This window comes from Oryzias latipes, chromosome 13 (genome assembly GCF_002234675.1).
Source record: "Oryzias latipes chromosome 13, ASM223467v1".
In the NCBI taxonomy this organism is placed as follows: Eukaryota; Metazoa; Chordata; class Actinopteri; order Beloniformes; family Adrianichthyidae; genus Oryzias; species Oryzias latipes.
In genome coordinates, this window is record NC_019871.2 from 17,018,650 (window position 1) to 17,043,692 (window position 25,043).

Genomic DNA, 25,043 nt, shown 5'->3' on the forward strand with positions numbered 1-25,043 from the left:
AAACCTGCTCTTGTAGGCTATATTATGCTGGGACTTGGGGCAGCCCACTGGATGGATCCTTTGGAGCTTCTGCTTATTTGCACTGGGCACCGTGCCCTCTGTCCAGTCCTGCTGTGGGTCGCTAAAGCCCAGCAGCTCAGCTTTGGACAATAACTGGGACAGCAATGTGCTGACTCTCACCTCGAACCCTCAGGCCCAGCTGCTTTTCAGCACCAGGATGTATAAATAGGTCAGTTTTCTCCGGATCTGGACATCGTTTTAGTGGAGCCCCCTGTGAGCACTGAACAGCAATTTTCTTTGGGGCCGGTCAGGTAAGCCCTCTATCTCCATCCTCAGTGTTCAGACCATTGTCATTTTTTTCACTTCCCTACCTTTTGTCATTCTGCTGAGTCACAACCTATACGCTGAGCTCAGAGATGCAAACGAGCTGACATACTGACAGAGCTGGCATGCATTGAATCAAGCTTTGAAGATTTGCTCCAATACAAGTGACTGTTTTTTCTGTAAACCAAGTTGCATAATTTTACTGGGTGATGAACTTTTGGAAGCTATTTAAAACAGAGATGCATGGAAAACGGACAGATAGAGTTAAAATATCTCAAGACCAGCATGAGTTCAAGATTTACTAAGACAAATGGTATTTTCTCCACTGAAGAAAGTGGTTTCATTTAGCTTTTTTCTTGCAGCTTGTCATTCTTTTTATATATCTACTGTTTGTTTTGAAGGTAAATCAATACTGGGACTCACAGTAGCATGGCTCTAAACAACCCAAACCCACTGGGACCATGGAAGGTAAGGTTCATGTCTAGTCATGGACCATAAACAAAAGGCAGACTGGTCTTTTTCAATTTCATGCCTGGTTTGATTTCTCACAACACCTGCACTTTGAATCCACATGTGACTGAAATATGTCTGGCTCACGTATGGATTTTTTTGCTCTATGCTCCTCGCAGATCACAGTTTATGATCAGGAGAACTTCCAGGGCAAACGTCTGGAGTTTACCTCAGCCTGCCAGAACATTATGGAGTGTGGCGTCAACAACATCCGCTCTCTCAAGGTGGAGTGCGGAGCGTAAGTCAGAAAATGTGTCAAAATCCATGTATTTTTAAAAATGTTTTAAAGAATTTAGGGATCAAAAAGAATATTGGTACGTACTTAGAATCTGCATGTGACTCACCAGTTAAGTCATGCAGCTTGAAAAAAAAATTTCTAGTGCTTAAAAAATGAAAGTTCTGTGCATGTGAATGTGTGCTTTTCTTTGACAGCTGGGCAGGATATGAGCACTCGAGCTTCTGTGGACAGCAGTTTGTGTTGGAGAGGGGGGAGTACCCTCACTGGGAGTCATGGAGTGGCAGCAACGCCTACCACATTGAGAGGATGATGTCCTTCCGCCCCATCTGCTCTGCGGTGCATTTCTAAACTCTCATTTTCCTGTTTGCACCTGAAAATAATTTTTTTATGCAAACTTTTTGTCAAACAAGGAAAAGATTTGCAATCACTCTCACTCTGTGCAAATGTATTTCTTTTTTACTTATGTGTCCAAAACTGCCTTTGTATTACCAACATTTAACAACAGACTGTCTTCTGACCACACAGAACCACAAGGAGTCCAAGATGGTGGTGTTTGAGAGCGAGAACTTCATGGGACGGCAGTGGGAAATAAATGATGACTACCCCTCTCTTCAGGCCATGGGCTGGAGTAACAATGAAATCGGGTCCATGCAAGTTCAGAGTGGCGCGTGAGTGAACTGCCATGAATACATATCCAGTACATTTAACACGACTCACTGTTGCACGCTAAATTGTTTTCAAATATCAACTTAAATCAAATCAAATTTTATTTAAAAAGCATTTGTCACGGCTCAACAACACAAAGTGCTTTACAGAATGAAAATGTCGCTCAAATTTAAAAACCAAAGGACAGACCTTCACATAAAATAAAAAAAATCTGGGATAAGCTGTCTAAACATGCAAAAATAATTTATTGATATTTAAATATGGCACATTTTTTGCATTGAATTTTTTTTTGCCTTTCAGCAAAGTTCTACTTTTGTTACTTTCATTTTCCCACCAGAACCAGAACCAGGCTATTCATTTAGGTCTATAGTGAACTTTGTTTTTTGAATATTTTTATTTAGAACTTAACTCATGCAGCTTTAACCCTGTGTTTTAGTAAATAGTGTTTTCTCAAGCTAAAAATAAATTAGACGTTCCCCCTTTTTTCCAGGGTTATGACTTCATTAAAATATTGAGGCACATTATAAAGCATATCTTCAAATGGGCATGATCTTTGTGGAATCAATAAGTATCATATAACTACTTTGATGTAAACAACACATTAGAGCCCACCTTTTTATATACTTTTTCTCTGAGATAAGAGTAATAAGTAAACCACATTCTTTAAGACTGTCCATGCTTTTGCATTAAAAGTTTGTCTTTATTTGAAAACAACTCAAAAACTCTTTTAAGTTCTATAAGGACCTTGCATTGGGGATTTGTGTTGGCTTAAACTGAGGATACAAAATTTTGACAACTCAAAAATTCCAAGAGCTGCAGATACTAAATGTTTTGTAGCCATCCCAGGTTTGTCTTCTTGCTGCTTTTTTGATCTGAATGTGAATCATATCTTACTGGGAACACCTCCACTTTGTTTTCCCTAACTAGTGATGTCTCTCCTTCTTATCCAGCTGGGTGTGCTACCAGTTTCCAGGTTACCGTGGTTACCAGTACATCATGGAATGTGATCGCCACGGTGGCGAGTACAAACATTACAGAGAGTGGGGCTCCCACGCTCAGTCCTTCCAGGTCCAGTCACTGCGTCGCATCCAGCAGTGAGACCTGCAGCCAGATCTCCCAGCCTCTCTCTCTGTACCTCTTCCACATCCTCCTCCTCTTCCTTCCTTCACCCAGTCATTCCAGCACTCCTTGGTGCTTAACCCTTCAGATGTTTACAGAAATGTTGTTTTATCAAGATGGGAACAAAGAAAAAGTTGAGTAAAGAATCGAAAAGGGAAAGAAAAACAAAGAAAGAGTGAAGAAAAGTTCCTGACTGTAGCCCCACTAAGGAATAAAGAGTTGGGGGGGGGGGGGGGGGGGGGGTTGAAAGTCCTGACGAAGCATAGCTGTGTCACTCAAAGTTGTTGCTCCTCTTATTAGTGGATTGAAAATGACACTATGGGGGAAACTTTTAAAAATGAATGGACAACTTTGAACAAAAACAAATACAAGTCTGCTGCTAACATTATGTCTAACTTGTGATTTATTTTTGAGTCTTTGTTTTTGTGAAGTTCAAGCTGCACCACATTCATTAATTTCAAAGTTCCTTCAATCAAACATTTACACCCAGGCCATGTAATTAAGGGTATTACTGTCCTGATCTCTGTTCGATTCCAGGACTGTAACATATAGTCTATATTCTTGGACAAAATAGGCACCTAAAGGCAGATCTTCATCTGCCAATGATGGAAGGCTCATTCAAACTGTGCAAAAGAGAAATACTGCATTTGCAGAGAACATGCCCCTTCAAATGTTAAAAGACATTGACTTAACTTAAGCTAATACTGATGCTGCAATAAAAAGTTATTTTTTCTCAAAAAGCATGAACATTGTTATCAAATTCTTTGAAGAGCTGCAAACAGTTAAATTAACTATTAGTCCAAAATGGCAGGGTCAAGACCCGGGCAATAAAAAGCTACGCACTGCCAGTTATCAGATACCCTGCAGGAATTATAAGATGGCGAAAGGAAGAGATACAGACCACGGATGTTAAGACACGAAAGCTCCTCACCATGCATGGAGGGTTCCATCCCAAATCCAGCACCCTGAGACTGTATGCTAGCCGCAAGGAAGGAGGCCGAGGACTAGTGAGTGTAGAAGCCACTATCCAGGATGAAACATCCAAGATGCATGAATACATCAAGCTCAAGGTCCCAACTGACAGTGTGGTCAGTGAATGTCTCAGGAAATGGAGAGCAGAGGATACAGTGCTGGAGGACAGATCCTCATGGGAGGACAAACCCCTGCATGGGATGTACCACCGGACCATAACTTAAGTGGCTGATATTAAGAAGTCCTACCAATGACTAGAAAGGGCTGGCCTACAGGACAGCGCTGAAGCACTCATCTTAGCAGCTCAGGAACAAGCCCTGAGCACCAGAGCGATAGAGGCTCAGATCTACCACACCAGACAAGACCCAAGGTGTAGGCTGTGCAAAGAGGCGCCTGAAACAATCCAGCACATAACTGCAGGGTGTAAGATGCTGGCAGGTAAAGCATACATGGAGCGACACAATCAAGTGGCTGGAATAATATACAGGAACATGTGTGCAGAATATGAACTGGAAACCCCAAAGTCAAAATGGGAAACACCTCCGAAGGTGGTAGAGAATGAAAGGGCAAAGATCCTGTAGGACTTCCAGATCCAGACTGATAGGATGGAAATGGAAAAGCAACCAGACATTGTAGTGTTGAATAAAGAACAGAGGAAAGCCGTTGTGGTGGATGTGGCAGTGCCAAGCGATGGGATAATCAGGAAGAAGGAACATGAGAAACTGGAGAAATACCAGGGACTCAGAGAAGAACTGGAGAAGTGAGTCCTCTGGTAGAGGACCTGAGCCTGGGTGAGAAACCACCCGCGGAAGGGTGAGAGGGGCGTTTTTATTTATTAATGTATTCATTTTTTTAAATATAATACAATACACAATATAAATGTATATCATACAAATTATTAGGCTTCTCTTTCAGAAAACCAGATTTATGAATAAAATAACAAAATTGTTTAAAAAACTTATTCTCTTTCTTTTTGGACACAACCAAATTCAATGTTAAGGTATGTAATTGTTGGGAGTATGTTTTATTGTTGAAAGCCACCTACATAATCTACCTATACTTCCAGAAAATTGGAACCAAATTGCTATCATGAAACAGGTGCTTTTGAGTTTCATTATCTTTCGCTCATACAGTATCCTGTTAAAACCGAAACATAACAACGGTCTTTAATTTTTTGTCCAACTCCAGCGGTCCACCTTAAATCGACGTATAGCTCCGCCTCTATGACGTCAGCGGAAGCCAAGCGAAAACAGGCAGGCCAGGGAGGCTGACAGATTATAAAAAGAAAAAGGAAAACTTCCTTGTCGATGAGTCGGTGTGTTTAAAATATTCGACGCTGTGTTGCCCTTCTAACGTCCAGATGGTCTATTAGCAGAAGGCCGACAAAATGCTGCAATTCTTTGGGAAAACCTCGTTTAAACGGCGAGGGTCACTTTTCGTCTTTCTTCTCCCCCTCGTTGTTTTTCTGGGTGACGCCAGGCTACAGAGGACACGCAGGGCCGGCCAGTCGACGGAGGAAATGTCGGAAACTTACGACAAATACTACAACTATATTGAGCTAACTGAGCGTTTACAGCAGCTGGCCCGGAGGTACCCCACCATCGCTTATCTGTCGAGCATCGGCCAGTCCGTGGAGGGCAGGGAGCTGTGGGTGATGCGGGTCACCGTGGACCCCGACAAAGAGACTCCCGGAAAACCTAAGTTTAAGTACGTGGGAAACATGCACGGCGATGAGACCGTGTCCCGCCAGGTGCTGGTCTACCTGGTGGAGTACCTGCTGGCTCGGTACGGGGAGGACCCGCGCGTGACGGCGCTGGTGAACAGCACGGATATTTACATCATGCCGAGCATGAACCCCGACGGCTTTGAGAGGTCCAGAGAGGGGGACTGCGCCGGGGACCACGGAGGCCGAAACAACGCCAGAAACAAGGACCTGAACAGGAGCTTTCCTGACCAGTATGACGGGACGAGCACGGACGCGGAGACGGTCCCCGAGGTCATGGCTGTGATCAGATGGATCCAGGAGAAAAAGTGAGTCTGTTTAGGTTCTCGGTACTTTAGGCACATCAAGGTGAACGTTTTAGCCCTGACAGGAGGATCCTGGAGGTCCAGACAGGTGTTTCCACTGTTTTTTTCGAATTACAGATGTTTCCTTGTATTCGATGACTTAGTAGAACCTCGTCAGATGGAAGCAACATATTTTATGCCACACATATCTTTTTAGTCAAACTTAAGCCCTGCCAGTTTCACAGCTGAAGTGCAATAACTATTTCCTCATGTTGTTACACAAGGAAATAAGTTTGTTTAATGGTGATTAGAGTTTTTTAAAACAAAAAATCTCTTTCTGTGTTTACACACACTGAGGTGACGATCTCCAAATTTGTATTCATTTTTATTTTTTTTTTATTTTCACCGCTTTGTTGTTTACCTTTCTGCATGTCCCTTCAGGGTTTGCTACAGCGAATCAGCTTTCACTGACTAACACAGGTGGTTTGGTAGAGATTTTTACGCCGGATGCCCTTCCTGACACAACTATGTGTTTTATCCGGGCTAGGGACTGGCATGGGGGATCTGGACTTGGGCAGTACAAACCAAAAATCCATAACAGAAACAAAAATACACAAAACATTGAATAAACATATCATCAAAAAGAGCTAGATTATAACTAGCAAATCAAAATACCAACCACGAAACCTTCCACTTGAATGTTCTGGTACTTAAAAACCTCAATTTTCATATAAATAAAAAGTTGTATGAGTTTATTTTTCCATTCATTTATTGTTAGTGATTTAATACTTTCCAGTTAATCATTTAGCAATACCTAATAATACACATATAACACACCTTTCTTCCTTTTGAACATTTCATTAAATAGAAAAAAAAGTGATGTATCTGAAGGTATTTTTTTCTTAAACATGTTTTTCCATTTCCTCCGTAGCATTAATCCAATAATTTCCGATAACAGAACAGTCCCTGAAGGAATGTGCAAATGCATCGATGGGGTTCATTCGTTTCCTTGAAATGATGTCAGGTCAACACGAGAACACTAAGCAATAAAAAAATCAATTTAGCATGCCTTTGAATTGTAGAAAAATAACTGCAGTCAGAGCTGGATAAATTAATTCAACTTTAAATGCCAAATCCTTTCAACTATACTGTCATCTCCTATGGGGTTTTTTTTTTTTTTGATCCCCCCGGATCATGCTCCGAATCAGTGAATATAGAAATTAGAAAAAAACAGCCCATGCCTTTTACTGCAAAGAAGTAATCAAAAAGGAAGAACAAAAAATCCTGGAAAAAAAGTAACATTACATTTGGAATGAATCTTGTGTACAATCTTAAATCACCTCATGATTGTTGGTATGGCTAAATTTGCATGCATTCTTTTTTGACATGCTTTAATTAGAAATGCCATCCCTTTCCTTTTTTATACATATAAAAAGCTAGGATGGATCTAGACAGACAGATGTCCTGGATAAACATTTAGCTTCATTCCCTCTTTGACACTAATATCCATTTCCATGAAGTTAAACATCTTGAAGCTAAAGCTTCACAATGCTGTCGTTTCTCCAGGTTTGTGCTGTCGGGGAACCTGCATGGAGGCACAGTTGTTGCCAGTTACCCATTTGATGATTCTGCCAAGCATCAACGCCAGGGTTTCTACAGCCAGTCAGCGGACGATGCTCTGTTTCGCTACTTGGCCCTGGCGTACTCGCAGAAACATCCCGTGATGAAGACCGGCAAGCCCAACTGCCCCGAAGACTCCTCAGAAACCTTTGAAGATGGCATTACCAATGGGGCACAGTGGTATGATGTGCCAGGTGAGCCGATCATGGGTCATTGGTTTTGGCTGAAATGTCAAAAATGAAAATATTTCCCCAGTGTGATGATGCATTAAAATATGCAGAATCCTGGATTATTTTTCAGTTCTTCAGATGATTCGTGGGGACGAAACTTTTTCACGTCCCTGTTTTTTTTAAATCACTTCCATGTTGTTGTTGTTTTTTTTTTACTTTTTGGGATAGTACAGGTAGGGGACAGAACTTCATGGTTCTCAAAGGTTTCACAGCAACAGCAGTCAATGAGTACTCCTTGTTGGAGTGTTTGCATAGAGTTGAACAGGTTTCAGTATTTGGCCTCTCTCTGTCATGAAAGTCAAGGATGTTTGTCAGGATCTCGTGAAGGCTTGAGTCACTGGGTACGATTTATTTGATAGGATCAAGATGCAGGTTACTTGGGTTTGCCTTTCACGTGGCGTGACGGCTACTGCTTTCATAGCAGTGTTTTTCTATCTCACAGATGCTCAGCGGTCCAACGTGTCTAATGTCAAAACATGTCAAATTAGGCACCTCTGCTAAATTATTTTGAGTTAGCTAGCTACTGTACCTGAAGGCTAGACAGATACAAGCCTTTAAACTCCCACTCCAATCATTTTTTTAATCTATTGTAGAAGCATTCCTATATATTTGTAGCCAAAATAAAAATAAAACACATGTGTTGTAGTTTCTGCAGAGTGACAAGAGTTCTTTTGAAAACTTGCCTCTGAGTTGTGGGGGGGTAACCCTGGACTGATATTCCATCTTCCCTTTGTTTCCCCACTCTCTCGCTAGCTCACAGCCCCTCACAACCCCAAGCTAACATTACCGGTGAAACAAAAATGGCGAGCAGTAGGGCTGCACGATATGAGGAAAACTCGCGATATGCGATATTAGAGATTAAAATTGCGATAACGATAAAATTTGCGGTATATAAACAAATAGCAAAATAACCAAATAACCATTCCCATTACATTGCAACAGTTTAAAAATTATACTCCAAATGTCACTCGTCGACATAGGTGACAAAAATCTAACATAATAGGCCTCCATCCGATTGGTCAAATGCATAAAGGGATTTATTTGATTCGTTAAATGGTTCAAGCTGACATAAGATTGTTTTAGCACATTTAAGGTTTCCGATTTATTGCGATATTTGCCGTCTTTTGCGATATGCATATTGCAGAGCTGGATTTTGCGATAACGATAAATTTGCGGTATATTGTGCAGGCCTAGCGAGCAGTAATGGAGCTTTCCAGCCGTGTAGTTTTGAGGGGGATGTGAGCTCAGCCGAGGAAAAAGAAGACTTGCATGGATCTTTTTGTCTTCAAATGGATGCATCAGAATGAAGCGCAGGGAGCTTGTGGCCTGCTGATTTTATTTTATACCTAACAATGAAAATCTTTTTTAAACATTGTTTGATTTTCTCCCAATTTGAATTAAGTAATACTCCGAAACACAGTTTTAATCTTAAATTTCTTTATATGTGTTCTCGGTCATGAGAACTGCTACACGTTAAAAACACCATTTTCATTGGAGTGGGTCTTTAAAAACAGAAAACACTGCCTCACATTAATAAACTCACAGGAGCTCACAGACTGAATTCAAGTTATACTGTGATGTAACTCTGGTTTGGTCAGCTCATCTGATTGTTGTGTTGTTGTTGTTCTTCCTTAGCCCTTTGTGTGATTATGGCCACAGGGTAGACACTTGATCTGCAGGCGTTCTAACTTAGTGTTGTCGGTTACTCTGAGTGTTTTGTGTGTGAGGTATCTGCAGTGTTTTTTTTCCTCATTAGAATGGCAACTTTCCTGTACATGTCAGTTTACAGCAGTGTTAGGTTAGACTTCTCAAGCTGCAAAAAACACTCTCAAGTTTCCTTGACTTTCCGCTAAGCTTTCTTCTCTTATATCTCAACCTTTCAAAGATTCATAGTTTCACTAATATAATTTTGAAACTTATACGGCTGAAATGCTTCTGCCTATAAATAGACATGGATATAACAAATGCTTTTGACACACCTAGCCTTTAGGGAGCTGTTGTTTATGAGAAACAAAAAACTCAAAAGTTCCGGTCTAATGAAGAGATTTTATTAAGCATGAAGCGAAATTGACTGGAGATTTCAGGTTACCTGAAAAAGTTACAGTATAGGCTGAAGTTGCAGGCCACCCTAAATATGATATACTTTTACAAAACATAATGCATCTCTTGTGTTGAGTCATACCAACAGTTTTCAGGTCTTCATTAGCGGCATTGCCGCTCTATGATTGAACACAGTCCTCGAGAAGAGAAACTACATTCTCTCAATGCTTGCTGCTAATCTGATTAAGTTTACTATCCAAGCATATTTGTTTCAAAGATGTGTTGTCCCTGTGATTGGAATGTAGCTGCTAAAGCTCAACTGGCCACAGGTGATGGACTCATTGTTGGGATGTTAGCTGACATAACGAAACTTCCAGGCGAAGTGCCAGGAAATGGAGTCCGAAACAAAAGACTGCTTTGTTGCGAGTCATCTGTTTGAAATAATGACTCAACGGATCATATCATCTTAATCCATAATCGTTTACACACTGATCAATGGGCTCTTACCTTTTTCTGTTCTAGTTCTCCTGCATTGGGAAAAAAACAACTTTTTCCTGATCTTTAACGGGCATGCAGAGGTAGAGCACGTGGGCTCTGATTGGAAGACTGCAGGCTCGGTTCTCTTACCCGCCCGTGTCTCAATGTGTCCTTGGGCAAGACGCTGAACCCCACATTGGGTATAGGTTATAGCAGGGCCGCCCTATGAATGTGTGTGTGTGTGAATGGGACAGTGACTGCCAAGCACTTTGAGCCTTCAAGGTAGGTAGAAAAGCACCAAATAAGTTTACCCATTTACCATTTCTGATTTACGGGTTCATTTTGGTTTAACCGTTTATTAGTCATTTTTTTAAAAGGGAGGTCTTTTAATTCCATTTCAGCAAAGGTTCATGAGAGGAGGACATTTTCAGTTCTGCTGCAGGATCATAATCAATGTTCTCTGGAGGTTTTAAGTAGTTGAAATTAGATGGGTCATGCTGAACAGCAGATAGTCATATGACTGTTTCACCTCCTGAAGTTGTTTGAGGTACTGGGTGTTTAGTTAAACAACGGATTCTGTTTTTTCCACTGCATCATTCGATGCCTGAAGCCATCGTACACTAAAGAATTCCGTGTTTGCTGCTGGGCGCGTTCACACTTCACTGTTGGATCTGTGTCACTGGTGCATGAACAGGGTTTTAAAAGTTGGATTTACTTTATTTACTGTGCAACCCGGATTTTCATTTTGGAGAGTTTTACTTTGTTGCTACCTAAACTATTGACATAAATAGGATTCATATACATTGTTAGGATTCATATACATTGTGGTGACAAATTGTTTTTCTTATTTGTCATGTTTTCAAGTTAAGATCTTAATTTATTACAGATTTGCTCAGGGAAAAATTCCTAAAGAATTAGGTTTATAGCCGCAAAACTTTAAGAGTCTTAAAGGGAAATTTTGCAAAGATATTTAGAAAACAACACTCATACTTGAGAGCTGGAGTTTACAACATGCTGTGCTAATGTTATTGGCCATCACACAAATACATGTGGAATCAATGTTTTAGCATTGTTTGGTAAATGTAAGAGAAGAATCCATCTAGCTCTGAGCGTAACAGCAGTATTGGTTGAAAACAACAGATACAAACAAAATTTTGTTGTTAAAGCTATGAAATCTTTTTTATGTGCATGTGATGCAAACAGAAAGACGTCCAATCACAAGCTGGCTTCTACCAAGTCAGGGGAATTATATTTGGAAATACCACAGAGAAGGATGTGTGTTATTTGCACTAAACATTAACTTACCATTTCTTATTCACAACACTTCAACAATGCCAAAATAATATGACACACTTTAACCACAAGTAACAGAACAGTCTAAAAGCCCCCAAAAGCCAGGTTTTTCCATTTGAAGCTGTTGTGTCAGAGACATTATGGAATGGTAAATGGCGTTTACTTGTATAGCGCTTTTCTACCGTTCTCGAAGGCCCAAAGCGCTTTACAGTCACAAACTGATTCACCCAATAACACACTGGTGGCGGCTCCGCTGTAGAACACTGGCGCCAACCTTCCAGCAGAAGCAATGTGGAGTTCAGTGTCTTGCCCAAGGACACTCCGATACATAGGCGGGCGAGAGAATCGAACCTGCAATTTTCTGATCATAGGTCGACTGCCCTACCGCTGCACCACGGCCACCTCTGTAAAAAGTGCCAATAAGAAAAATACAGTTTTACCCGGTAAAAATGCATTTTCATTTATGGTTTTAAACAGCATATGAATAATAAATAACTTAATCTATTCTGGTAATAGAATTGGACTATATTGTATGGCCACAAAGTTAGTTGAATCTTTTATGCATCAATTTGTGGACCAAATAACACTGAGCTAATAAAATAAAACCAGGTTAACACGTGTGAGTTATGCATGTGGGCCGTATAGAAAGAAAAAGCTGTTGTTTTTTTTGTAGAACAAGAAGAGGTCAAACGAAAGAAAAGTCAGTTATGAAAAAAAAAGTCTAAGTGTGTAACTACAGAGTTTAAAAAAAGATGTAGTTGTGGACAAACATTCACACATTTTAAACTTAAAGGAAATGATGATGCTGAACTTCCTAAAGCTGGTTTCTCAACAGGGAGAACTGAACTTTTTAAACGTGATATTAACAGCATCCATCAAATCTCTAATGGGGGTGTCTGGAGCTTTGAACAGATCTCCACTGCATTACAAAGGGGACAGTGCTAACCACTGCACCATTTTGCAGCCAGCAAAGAATGCAAAGGGGGCAGAGCACACATAAAAATAACGTTTTAATATTTCATAGAAACAAAGGGGGGGAAAAGGTAATAATATTTTTTGTATTTTGAAAAAGTTTGCCTTTAAAAGACATTTTTGTCATTGGTTGTGTTACATTCCTAGAAATTCTACACATTCACAATATTAAAGAAATGCAACAAAAATATTTGATTCTGGTTGTCAGTTGGTCAAGATTCATGACTTGCTTTGAGTCATTTTGTGTATTGTGGCTAATGGGTGAGTTTATTTATTTTTTCTTAGACTAACTTTGTTTAAATTGAGGAAAACAGCAGAATCTGATTAAAAAAAAACACACAGCATGCTGTCATGGCAACCCTCTTTAAACTAATGGCTATCGCTCAATGGGGAGGGTCAGCTAAACCACCTAAACTCCAGTGTGTTTCTGTTTGCTCAACAAGAGGTCTAGGTGACAGGCAAACTGCAAATGTCGTAGCTCACTGCCAAGCTGAGCACTCTTTGAATGATTGTATTAGTGAGACACGGCCCTGCGGCTTCGGGGTCAGTTTACAGAAGCGGCGGAGTTATCACTGCCTTAAGTCTATTTGCACATTTCTAAAACGGTGAATTCAAAAAGTAGGGCCTTTTGTTTGTTTTAACATGCTTTGTTGTTGACATTTGTTGCCTGTCCTCCAGGAGGAATGCAGGACTATAACTATATCTATGGAAACTGCTTGGAAATCACCATGGAGCTCAGCTGCTGCAAGCATCCCCCCACTAATGAGCTCCGTAAGGAATGGGATCTAAACAGGGAATCTCTTCTAGCTTACATGGAAAAGGTACAGTTTTACCCCAACAACAGAAAGTAGAACTTTCTGTTTTTAAACCAAACTTCTTCATGTTTTTTTGTATTTAATAGAAATAAAACAACCCTGTTTTCCTTATTTTAGCATCTCTGCATTTCTGCAAGTTTGCAAACTTAGTCAAAAAGATCAAATTTTGCTGTTTTCCAGGTGCACATAGGTGTTCAAGGTTTTGTCACGGATGCTGTAAGTGGAGCTCCCCTCAGCGATGTCAGCATTGTCGTAGCAGGCATTCGTCACAACCTGACCACAGCAAAATATGGAGATTACTATCGGCTGCTTCTGCCAGGAACCTACAACATCACAGCTGTGGCTGCTGGGTGAGTCAAACAAAACACTACCCCAGTCTTTACGGCAGCTAAAGTTTAACATCAAATACTGCTGACAATGCCCCGAGTTTTTTCTTTTTACATTTTTTCCAGTTCAGTTTCCAGGTAAGTTTCACAAATGTTAACATGTAGATCTTACATACTCTTAAATGAAGAAGCTGTCAGGGACAGACCCGCTTCACTAAAGTGAATTGTGTAGCTTTTTTCCTCTCCCAGTTGCAAAGTTAACCTTGTTACCAAAGTATACATCAGCTGTGGATCTCTCATGCTGTAACTTGTTGGTTAAAACTTTAAAGAATATTACAGTAAAGCCTCTCATGGATGTTGCAATGTAAAGTTTTACTCTCTCTTTTATGCAGAAGTCTTGAGCCTTCTCTTTTTTTGTTTGTTTTATTTATTTATTTGTTTGTTTTGTCTACAGGCACTTGTCCAAGACAATCAGAAATGTCCAAGTCATTGAAGGCGAAGCCACTAAGCTTAACTTTACTTTGGCTCCTTTGGTTGATAAGACCACGATAAATGTCTCTCTGGATACAACTTCCATGCCACCTCATGTTCATCAACAAAACACCTCTACCAGTCCCTCTGACTTATCACCAACTGAACCTACTCTTCCTGAAGAAAACACTAGTCGCCCCCGTATTTTTCCATCATTGCATAAGCCTATCCAGCCCCAGGAATTCCGCCACCACAACTATGCAGACATGGACTTGTTTTTGCGAAAATACAGCAGCAAGTTTCCCTCCATCACCCACCTCCATTCTATTGGTCGATCGGTGGAAAATCGTGAGCTATATGTGATGGTCATCTCTGACAACCCAAAGGTTCACGAGCACGGTAAGTATTAGGATGGAGGATAGGACCGGAATCAGAACAGCATACTTTCGTTCAGACTCTGTTTTTGTTTTCTGGTATGCTGATGGTCTCTATTTCTCTCTTTTCCAGGTGAACCAGAATTCAAGTATGTGGGCAACATGCATGGCAATGAAGTGGTTGGGCGAGAGCTGTTGCTCAATCTCATTGAATACCTCTGTCTTAACTACGGCACTGACCCAGAGGTCACTGAATTGCTTAACAACACTCGAATTCACATCATGCCGTCCATGAACCCTGACGGTTATGAGGTGGCCCGGGAAGGTGAGGGACACGTCCATGCACCGTTGATTCAGAGCTGACCTGCAATGAAGGGTACCATTAAGGAAACACTTGCGTTGATGTAGGATGTGGCTTGCTTTTGTAAAACACGAGCAACTTAATGATTACCACCCGAGGGTGTACCCTGCCACAGCTGTCCCATTTATTTGTATTTAGTAAATAAAACAGATGCAGATTACCTAGATCATTTTCAGGCACTGAAGGCTAACATTTTGCAAACCTTTTCAAGAGTTTGTTTGTACATCAAAATAACCTATAATATACCAAAAAATTCCAACAGAAAAAGATGCAAGATGGTAGACTAGCCAACCTTTGGTCAGTGACTGCTGCTGCTGTGCATGGGGAATGGGGTTTAGAGGACTAGCAGCCATGTTTCCGATTTTAAAGAAGACTGCATTTCTGAAAAGATGGCTGATCCTTTAGGTTTGCTTCTTTACAGGTGATGTTCAGGGCTACAAAGGACGCAACAACAGCAACAACTTTGACCTGAATCGCAACTTCCCTGATCAGTTTGTCGACATCACTGAACCCAGACAGCCAGAGACCACAGCTGTCATGAACTGGCTGAAGATGGTCCCATTTGTCCTTTCAGCCAACCTCCATGGAGGTACAGCCTCATTTTGAAACCCTAGTGTCTTGATGCATTGTATGTGCAGTGTTGAGTATTGGCACTTTGATGGTTAAGAGTGAATCATGGTGTTTCTCTGTCTCATGCTTGTTTTTGTGGAATTCAGGTTCTTTGGTGGTCAACTACCCCTTTGACGATGACGCAGATGGGAGCAGTCGTTACAGCAAGTCACCTGATGACGCAGTCTTTCAGCAGTTGTCGAGAGCCTATTCGCAGGTAGCCAGACCGTGTTGTTAGACACAAGTTTGATCATATACCGGTAATGTGTTTGAAAACAAATCTGTGGAGAGAAAATCTTTTTATCATGGCCACAATGGCACTCATTGTTTGGTTCCTTCTTGCTTGTGGTTTGTGTGCAGGAGAATCCTCTGATGCACAATGGGCACCCTTGTAAGGACCTGTACTCTGAGGACGTCTTTCAGGATGGGATCACCAATGGTGCTCAGTGGTACTCTGTTCCTGGTAAACCAACATTTATTCATCCAGTGTCTCTTTACCTTTTCAGTGTGTTTGTTATAAGTGGACCAAGCAGGCGAAAACAGGCAACAAAAAACAACAGCTGACTTTCAGATGCTGTTGCTAGGCAAATTACTTTATTTTGTCACATTGGAACAAGAGAAGGGCTTTTAAGGGCCATTTTCAAAACCTCCCTTTTTTTCATCCATTTTTGCCTCTACTAATTGAAAGATCTCTGGGAATGCTTTAACAACAGACCAAAAGATGATTGGAGTGGGACTTTAAGCTAAACCAAAGGTTTCTAATGAAGGAGGAGATGATTGGTTAAACGATGCTTTGACTTCCTTACACTACAGGTGGCATGCAGGATTGGAATTACGTCAATACAAACTGTTTTGAGGTGACCATTGAACTGAGCTGTGTCAAGTACCCAATGGCTGGAGACCTGCCACAATATTGGGAGCAAAACTATCGAGCCTTGCTTCAGTTCATACATCAGGTTGTTCAAAACGCTTAAACTATTGTTGACCCTTAACTTGAATGTTGCTCAGTTTTGTGTTAGACGCTGTTCTTTGTGGTCTCTGTAGGTTCACACTGGCGTTAAGGGCACCGTTTCTGACATTGGAGATGGCACAGGTATACCAAATGCCACCATCAGTGTGGAGGGGATCAAGCACAACATCACCACAGCTCATGCTGGAGACTACTGGAGACTGTTGGTCCCAGGGACCTACTCTGTCACTGCCTCTGCCCATGGGTAATGCTTGTGCTTTGAAATGAAATTACTGTGAATGTACCGAGAAGTTTCTAACTCTTCTTACTTTCAATTATCTTCACTTTTGTTTACACAGTTATAAGCCTGTGACAATTTTGGCAACGGTTTCAAAGGATCGAGCAGAAATAGTTGACTTCCGACTGACGCGTTTGTACCAGGATGGCAACGGCCAGACTCCCAGCGGTCCCTATCCCACGCAGAACCCGTCTGAGAAGGAGCTGCAGAGCTTGATCAAGGAGCTGTCCTTGGGTCAGGGCTTGGCGCAGCTGGTTAGCAGTTCAGCCACAGACAGCAGCTTTCGCTACAGAAGCTTCAGAGACCTGTCCGCCTTCCTGAAAGGCCTGACACTTAACTTTCCAAAAATTACCATTCTACACAGGTGGGTAGGTTCAGTTTCCCCCACACTGTGGTTTGATGGATGTTGTAACTGAATGTCCATTACAGTTTGAGCTGGAAGGAGGTTGTTTTCCATTTATCCTTGTGTCGATGAATGTGTGGAAGTTTGATTTGTTGAAGTTTGATCTGTCTGGTTTATTCCTGTTTTTTTGTGTCCAGGTTGGGTCAGAGTGTGGAGTTCCGAAATATTTTTGCCCTGGAAATATCTAATAAGCCTACAGAGCCAGAACCATCGGAACCAAATATTCGCTTTGTAGCAGGAATCCACGGGAATGCCCCAGTGGGCACAGAGATGCTGCTGGAGTTTGCTGCCTTTCTGTGTATCAACTATGGCAAGAACCCAGCTATCACCAAGGTGGGAGTTAAAGCAGTGTTGAATTCCTAAAACACATTGGAGTACATCAATTAATTTGTCCTAAACAAGTTAAATAAATTGTAGCAAGATTGTAAATATATATATTTTATTGATCTCTTCTCCAGCTTATCAACTCAACCCGGATTTTCATTGTTCCCTCTGTCAACCCTGATGGACGAGAACAAGCAGTTGAGAAGCAGTGCACGTCGGCACAGGGCAAGAACAATGCCAATGGCAAAGATTTGGACACAGACTTCTTTGGTCAGTAATCAGAAAAACTCTGGAAATGACCTCAAAACAGAGTTATCCGGTATCCAGCATTTCTGATTTATCTGTGTTTTCTTCTTGAACAGGCAATGCCTCCCAACGTGTGGTTGAGCCCCAGCCTGAGACCAAAAGCATGATGAACTTTATCATGAACAACAAGTTCACTCTGTCTGTAGCTCTGGATGGAGGCTCCCTTGTGGTGACGTACCCTTATGACAAGCCTGTCCAAACCGGTAAAAGCATTATACAAAAAGCTGCTGATTATACATTTGTATTTTCATTTATGTTTCAAACCCCAAAAAAGCTTGAAACATGTTTAAATTACTTATTGCAGGAGAAGGAAGGGCTGTACTTGTTTGAAAATGTTCCAATAAGCATAGATAAGTCCAAATGATGTAGTAGTCTGCACACTGCTTCTGTGGGTTTAGTTGTTTTTTTATTCAATCCTTTTTTGTTTTTCCAGTTGAAAAGGAGGGCACACTGAAGTATTTGGCAAGCGTTTATGCCAATAACCACCCCAAGATGCACCTCGGGGACACTGGGTGTTCCAATAATGCGCAAGGTATGCAATTTGAATCCTATTTCAAACTTGTCTTGTTGGTTATAAATGTCAGTTTTTAGGACGTTAAGCGGTGTCGGATGCTTTTTCCGGTGCTCAGGGGGCAGAGTTCCAGATGGAGTAATACTAGCAGCAGAGAGACAAAGTCACATGGGGAGCATGAAGGTTAGTCTGTGACAGCAGTATGGTGTTCCTTTGATTGATCCACCTGCTGTGTATTTATGCAAGAGTTTTGTAACCTGAGTGCCTGGAATATTACGTGAAAAAGTAGTCAGTTTGTGTTAACCTGTCCTTCCAGGACTTCAGTATGGACTTTGGCAACTGTCCTGAAATCACTGTGTACACCGGCTGCTGTTTTTTCCCCCCGGCTGATCAGCTGTCCACACTTTGGGCTGAGAACAAGAAAGCCCTGCTCAGCATGTTGGTGGAGGTATGACGGAATATTTTATCAGCATAACATGGACTTTTTTTTTTTTTTTTTTTAGTGTACAGAATTTCTGAAGAAAAAAACCACAATGCGTCTGACAATTAAATACTTGAGAGGTTGCGGGGGCGGCTGATGTGCAGAGGTAGAGCGGTCGACTTGTGATTGGAAGATCTCAGGTTCAGTTCCTGCCTTGCCCGCCCATGTGTCCTTGAGCAAGACACTGACCCCCTATTGCTCCTGGTGGTTGAAGGTGGAGCTGCCATCAGTGTGTGAATGTATGTGTGCGTGGTGAATGGTACTGTAACTGTAAAGGACTTTTGGCATTAAAGCTTGGTAGAAAAGCACTATTTAAGTATACGTCATTTACTATTTTGGATGTTGATTATGAGGTTGATGATCTCTTTTTTTTATTTTTTTGTTACACTGTTCTTAGTCTGAAAGGGCCTGTTAAATATAAATGTTCCTTGTGTCCCTTCAGAATCTCCCAGAAATGCATTTAAAACAAGTAAATGTGACTTGCAGTAAATAAAATCCAAAAACTTGTTAATTTCAGTAAATTCGTGATTTGAAATTTTAAAAGAGGCTATGACAACAACTTTACTTTCAACTGTCGCCTCATGCAGGTCCATAAAGGAGTGAGAGGTGTTGTAAGAGACAAGAAAGGAAAACCAATAGTTGGAGCCATCATTGTCATAAACGGTGGAAGGAGAGTGTATTCCACAGAAGGAGGCTACTTCCACGCTCTTCTTGCTCCTGGCAGCCACGATATTGAAGCCGTTGCCGATGGCTACCAACAAAAACATCTGAAGGTACACACTTCGTCAAATATCTTTTGGATTGCAGACAAACCTGCGTAACATTTGTAGTAAGTAAAAGGGGAGTGTCAGTCACTCCTTTTTCTTTGCTATCATTCAATATAATGATGCCAGGAAATTAAAAAGAAATGTAATTAACAACAACCTGGAGTTGCTTAACTGGAGTCATGCCTCCACTTTAAAGGTTCAGTGGGTTAAAAATTGCCCCCCTCCTGTTTTTCTTGCCTCCACAAACTGATGAAAACAAGACAAAAAGAAAATCGAAGAAATAAAGCTGTACAATAAATGATTTTAGAGTCAGGTTTCTCAAAGGCAGCTTGCCTTCTATGCACTGTATGCAGAGCATATTTAAACAAGCTTGTATTTGAAATTTACCCTGGTAGTCTTAGTGCTCTAAGTGGGCACAATCGTTTAGTTTCTTTTGATTGCACTAGTGACCCTCGTGATTCTTTGGAATGACGCAGTCAATGAAATCTGCTTGATACTAGGTTTTTTATCTAGACTTAAGTAAAATCAGGGCTTGAACTTCATTTCCAAGTAAAGTTTCAATTCAAAGGAGTCATCAGAAGACAAAAGGCTGGTTTAAAAGGAAACAGACATAGAACTTTAACCTTATTTCTTTTGAAAATCTGAATTAAATGCCTGAAATTTTGCACTAATAGAATGAAAAATACATGCAGAAAAAAGGTATTGAGTGAAATATGTTCATTTTGGAGACAAAAAACAAAGGTGTCATTTGTCCGTAACACCATTTACTCTTGATGAAGCAGGGTTCTGCTATCGAGTATACAGCTCAGGACATTCCTAAAGTTGAAGCTCACTTACAAATGAATAAAGCACTTTGTTTGTGGAGCTTCTACTTTTTTGTTGGTCATTAAAAAGGAAATCGCTTCCTCAACTTCAAGATTTCACTCTTGACACATATAGGTAAAAAAAAAAAGAAAGAAAAAAGAAATGCATATGAAATACAAGCAGTACTAAAGAGAACACTTGGAAGAAGTGCAGTTATGCTGGAAAAAAAAAAAAGTCTTGGTAAGACTTTTAGCATGGCTCCCCATTACTGTCCAGATCAATGTGAGGTGTAGGGCGGAGCAAACAAAAGCTCTCTGTCACCTCCATCTTTCCATCTGGACTATGTGATGTTTGAAGGCTGGGATAAGCCAGTTCTTGGAAAAGATGCTCCTTAATGGTAAGTCCTAGTTCCAGACTATAGGGTGCGAGTTTTCCATTTGGTCTAAGAAGCAGGGGATCCACCACTGCGTGATACATCTGCTGGTAGTCTGGTGCTGTGAAGCCATGAATTATCAGATGGCCACTGGGCGTCTTCTCCTCTTTCCTGACCGTTTCCCTGCTGGGTGGCAGATCCGAGTGATCAGGAATCAAAGCAGCATTTTTGATGTACCTGTCATCTATCGGCTTGTTAGGATCCGTTTCTCTTGGCTCAAACATGAGGTCCAGATCAGAAGCTTGAGCCATAGAGGGGTTCCTCTTTATGATGGTCCTCCCGTACTTTTGGGGACATCGAATACTTTGTCGTAGTTGATACGGTGGGATGTCATACTTCTGAAAATGAAGGTGGCGTTTATTTCAGACAACCAGACAGGATTCCCACTGAGCAACACTTACCATTTTTTTAACCAGCATTAACAAATCCTCTTCTTTAAACGATTGGAGGACAGAGCTGGGAATTTCCAAAAAAACACCTAAATGACAGAAATATGGGACAAAACAAACTTGCTGTGAAGAAAATTAGATTTTTTTTTTTTTGATGACACACATTTGCAGGTGAGTCACACCTGCAAGTGAGACTTCTTGATTAGATAATTACCAGCCCGTGTTGTAAAGAAGTTAAAAGGCAGAAGCAGACATCTTAAGAAATGAATGACAGAGGAAGCTTTAATCATATCATAGCTTTGTGCAAGACTAGAACATACAATCATGTATTTTTTTTGACGATCTGAAAATGGTAACCTTGACAACCCTTGTTTCTAAAAATTCCACATAAATCCATAGAAGTTTTCACTTTAGTTCAAAGATTTCTAATTGTTACAGATCATTCATTTTTTTTAGATTCTGCTCACATACCTAAAAGATGCATCTTAACTACCTTTTTAGGTTGTGGTGTCTTCCTATGAAGCTGCCAGATTCCTGCTCTTTGAGTTTGATGCGGACAACACCATCTTTGGCTTGGAAAGGGAGTTTGTTGTGGCCAGTGCAGGTAATTTTTAAAAGTCTTTTTTTAATATAAAATACCTAGGTTTTGTGTACCACTGTGTGCGGTTTGTTCATAGAAAATCACCTGATCTTTTTATAAAAAAAAGATATAAATTAAGAATTCCATCATGTTTTATATAAACCTGAAATCCTGTCACAAAGACTACTTGTTCCTCTGTTTTCCCCATTTGTATTATTTAATTCTTCTTTTTCTGTACCAAGGTAAAACTGTTAGGAAATCTTGACACAGGCCGGATAATCTTAAGTACAGGCTTATTGTGTGATTGTGAGGAGTGTGTGTATGTGTGAGTAGTTTGTCCTATTTGAATGCATATTTTGTGTATTAATGCAGGCATTCTTTGTGTTTTGTATCTCTTTCTGCCTGCAGCAGCCTCCATGACTGCGTTGGTGGTGACGGCATTCATCATCTGGTGCGTGTGCGCAGCCAAGTCCGGTCGTCAAAAAGACGGCTTCCATCGCCTGCGACAGCACCGTGAAGATTACGACGACGACGAGATACGTCTCGCCTCCATGGGCTCCAAGAAATCTCTGCTTGCCAATGAGTTTCAGGATGAGAGTGAAAGCGAAGAGGAGACTTTGTATGCGAACAAAATCTGAGAAATGTTGAACCACTTTAGTCCAGTGCTGAACCCCCACCACTGTCATACTACAGATCAGCAAAGGAGCATGCAAAACTCAAGACTGAGCTGCCTCTCTGTGTCGGTGTATTAAAACTGTAAGATAATTCTTTTTTTAAACTCCACATCATTAGTCTCAGCCTTGATTACTTGGATTTCAGTTTTGCTAAATGAATTTTTTTTTTTTTCCTCCCGAGCCATTTAAGACTATTCCCTTAGGTCAAACTCCGTCCAGCCCATCAAGTCCAAAACAACCTGTTTGATAGTAGACAAATCTCCTCCAGGTGTTTTTGCTGTTTTTATTTTCAAACTATTTATAAAAATAGTTTTTATTTATTAGTCCAAGACAAAATGGTGGCACAGCAATGTCCAAGCCTTTAGGTGACTGAATCCAACACGGTGCCTTGTCTTCTCTAAACTTTATACTACTTGCTTCATGCCGGGATTTGATCCAAAACTCAGGTGGTTTTGCGGGAAATATATGAGATCAGGGGATCTGAGATCCAAAGCGTGCAGTTGAAATTGGCTTATCTGTTCTCAGCAGATTTATGTTTGTATGTTTGGGAGGAAGCTTAAAAATGTCATGGAGAATTTGTTAAAAAGCTTCATTCTAACTCTGCCTTGTTAATGGAGTGTTTTCCTGTTGTGATCCAGCATTGTGCAAGCTGAAAATAGATTGTTGTTTTTTTTTTAATCACTGGCCAAGACAGAAACCTACAGGTAATTGTGAAAAGAATGTATTCTATTATCTTTGAGTCTGTTGAAATCTGTAAAAAAAACAAAAACCCTGCTGACTTTCACTAATGTCACATGACATCTGTGCCCAAATTCTTTTAACAGAAATATTTGGAATCTTCTGAGTTTCTTTTTCACTACGGTGACTTAAATTTGGAATGAACAACAAATGACTAAGCAAAATAAAATGTTTTTGTTTGTTCTAAAAACCAAAGGGCGTGTTATGCAGAAAATGGATCATGGTTTATGACAGTGTGACTATATTCACCAATCTTTTTAGGCAGCATCAGTCTCTATGGGGATGTTTGTTAGAACATTTTGAACAAGTTTGTCAGAGGTTCATCACAATTTGAAAGTTTTACCATGAAATCGTTTTTCCTTACATGACTAGAAGGAAATTGAAGAATGATGGATGAGATTTTCATATGTTTGGACTAACTTGCGGATCTCCAAACTATGGGTTGTCTACAACTGTTTCATTGCTTTGCATGGCTTTGAAGCAATACAAATGTTGCCGTGACAGGTTTGCTGTAATTTCTACAGCTGTTTTGTCGAGAAATGATTGTGGAGAAACACTTTTGTAAGTTATTTTTCCTATACTGTGCATAAGATCTGTATATGAACTTTGGAATACCATTTTTGTGTGTTATTGTTGCACAGTGTTGGTGTAAAGATTTTATATAAACTGGAATGAAATGTAAATATTTATCAATTGTGATTGGGAGTGAAAAAGTGCACTTTGTGTTTACCATAAATCCACAATATAACATCTCAAAGCTTTGTTATACCATGACAGGCTAATATTCACAAGACCTCACAAAACAAGGAAATAAAATAATTCACTGCACATCTTTCTATTGTCTTCAGTTTTCATGGAACTGCTTTGCAATTGTTGATTTTTCTTTTCTTCATGGATCTTATATTAAGAATAGTGCAAGTATTCTCATCAGAATCAGCTTTATTGGCCAAGTACAGTGTGGATACAAGGAATTTAGCCTCGGTGTCTTATGCTCTCGTGCAAACCAAACAAGGTATAGAATGGTGAAAAGGTAAAGACAAGAGAAAAATATAAAGATAAAATAAATTAAAATACATTAGCAGTTATCGTTTTCTGTTCCGTGCTCTGTGACTTGTCAGGAGTTCATCAGAGTGACAGCTTGGGGAAGAAACAGACTTTGTTTCCGGTTCCTGAGCCTGGACCATTATAGATCCTGAATGGAGGGAAGGCTGGAACCAATAATCCTCTCAGCAGATCTGATGATTCCCTGCAGTTTTGCCCTGTCATGTCTAGTTGCAGATCCCAACCAGACCATGATGGATGTGGTCAGGACAGACTGGATCATTACATAATTCTTCAGACAGAAGAATTCTGTCTGTTCTCCTCAATTCAGTCACTTAGCAACCAATGTTAGTTAAAACACCAACCAGTTTTCCACAGCAGCTCCTGAGGCAGGGTAAACTTAGTGTCACAGGAAGTACAACCTCTGCTGAGCCTTTTTCTGGAGTGAGTCAATGTGATAGGTTCACTTAAGGTCCCGAGAGACGGTGGACCCTAGGAAGCTTTGTGAGTCTGTGGAGTGGATGGTGCTGTTGAGAATTGTGAGTGGAGGGGATGGGGTAGAGGGGGTTCCTCCTGACGTCACTGTCATCTCATTAATTTTAAAGATTAGATATTTATGTGCCAAGCAAGACTGACAAAAGGTTGGAAAAGAAAAGAGTGGAAAGACAGAAGAGCCAAACACATTTGAAAAAATCAAACATACTTGACTTGTTCAAGGTTCTGCTACCTAAACATGGCATGGTTCAGCTGACAAATTGAAAAGTACAATGTTGTGAAAGCATTTTCAGAAAAACTTTAACAATTTAATGGTGCCATATTTGTAATGTTCACCTTCAGGAGCTGCAAATCAGCTTTCACTGATTTGCAGTGGTGGTTTGCCCTTCCTGACACAACGCTGTTTTTTACCCGGGCTGGGGACCA

The 25,043-nt window shown here is 40.6% G+C and overlaps 2 protein-coding genes across 2 annotated transcripts; both read left to right on the forward strand.

Moving 5' to 3' along the window:
* The first annotated feature begins 207 nt into the window (after positions 1–207).
* LOC101171851 (beta-crystallin A1-1) lies at positions 208–3,010 on the forward strand. Its single transcript, XM_004075443.3, has 6 exons — positions 208–311; positions 726–792; positions 954–1,072; positions 1,267–1,408; positions 1,598–1,740; positions 2,689–3,010. Exons 2-6 carry the CDS (start codon positions 754–756, stop codon positions 2,834–2,836), a joined length of 591 nt encoding a protein of 196 aa, XP_004075491.1. The 5' UTR covers positions 208–311; positions 726–753; the 3' UTR covers positions 2,837–3,010.
* Positions 3,011–5,060: 2,050 nt separating this feature from the next.
* Positions 5,061–23,909, forward strand: cpd (carboxypeptidase D). Its single transcript, XM_011482610.3, has 21 exons — positions 5,061–5,860; positions 7,403–7,650; positions 13,147–13,289; positions 13,464–13,633; positions 14,064–14,479; positions 14,588–14,779; positions 15,237–15,404; positions 15,532–15,641; positions 15,785–15,887; positions 16,238–16,380; positions 16,469–16,638; positions 16,733–17,035; positions 17,212–17,407; positions 17,533–17,668; positions 17,761–17,907; positions 18,138–18,236; positions 18,334–18,398; positions 18,532–18,663; positions 19,284–19,469; positions 21,591–21,693; positions 22,078–23,909. The coding sequence occupies exons 1-21, from the start codon at positions 5,217–5,219 to the stop codon at positions 22,305–22,307; spliced, it is 4,104 nt and encodes a 1,367-aa protein (XP_011480912.1). The 5' UTR covers positions 5,061–5,216; the 3' UTR covers positions 22,308–23,909.
* The last annotated feature ends 1,134 nt before the right edge of the window (positions 23,910–25,043 follow it).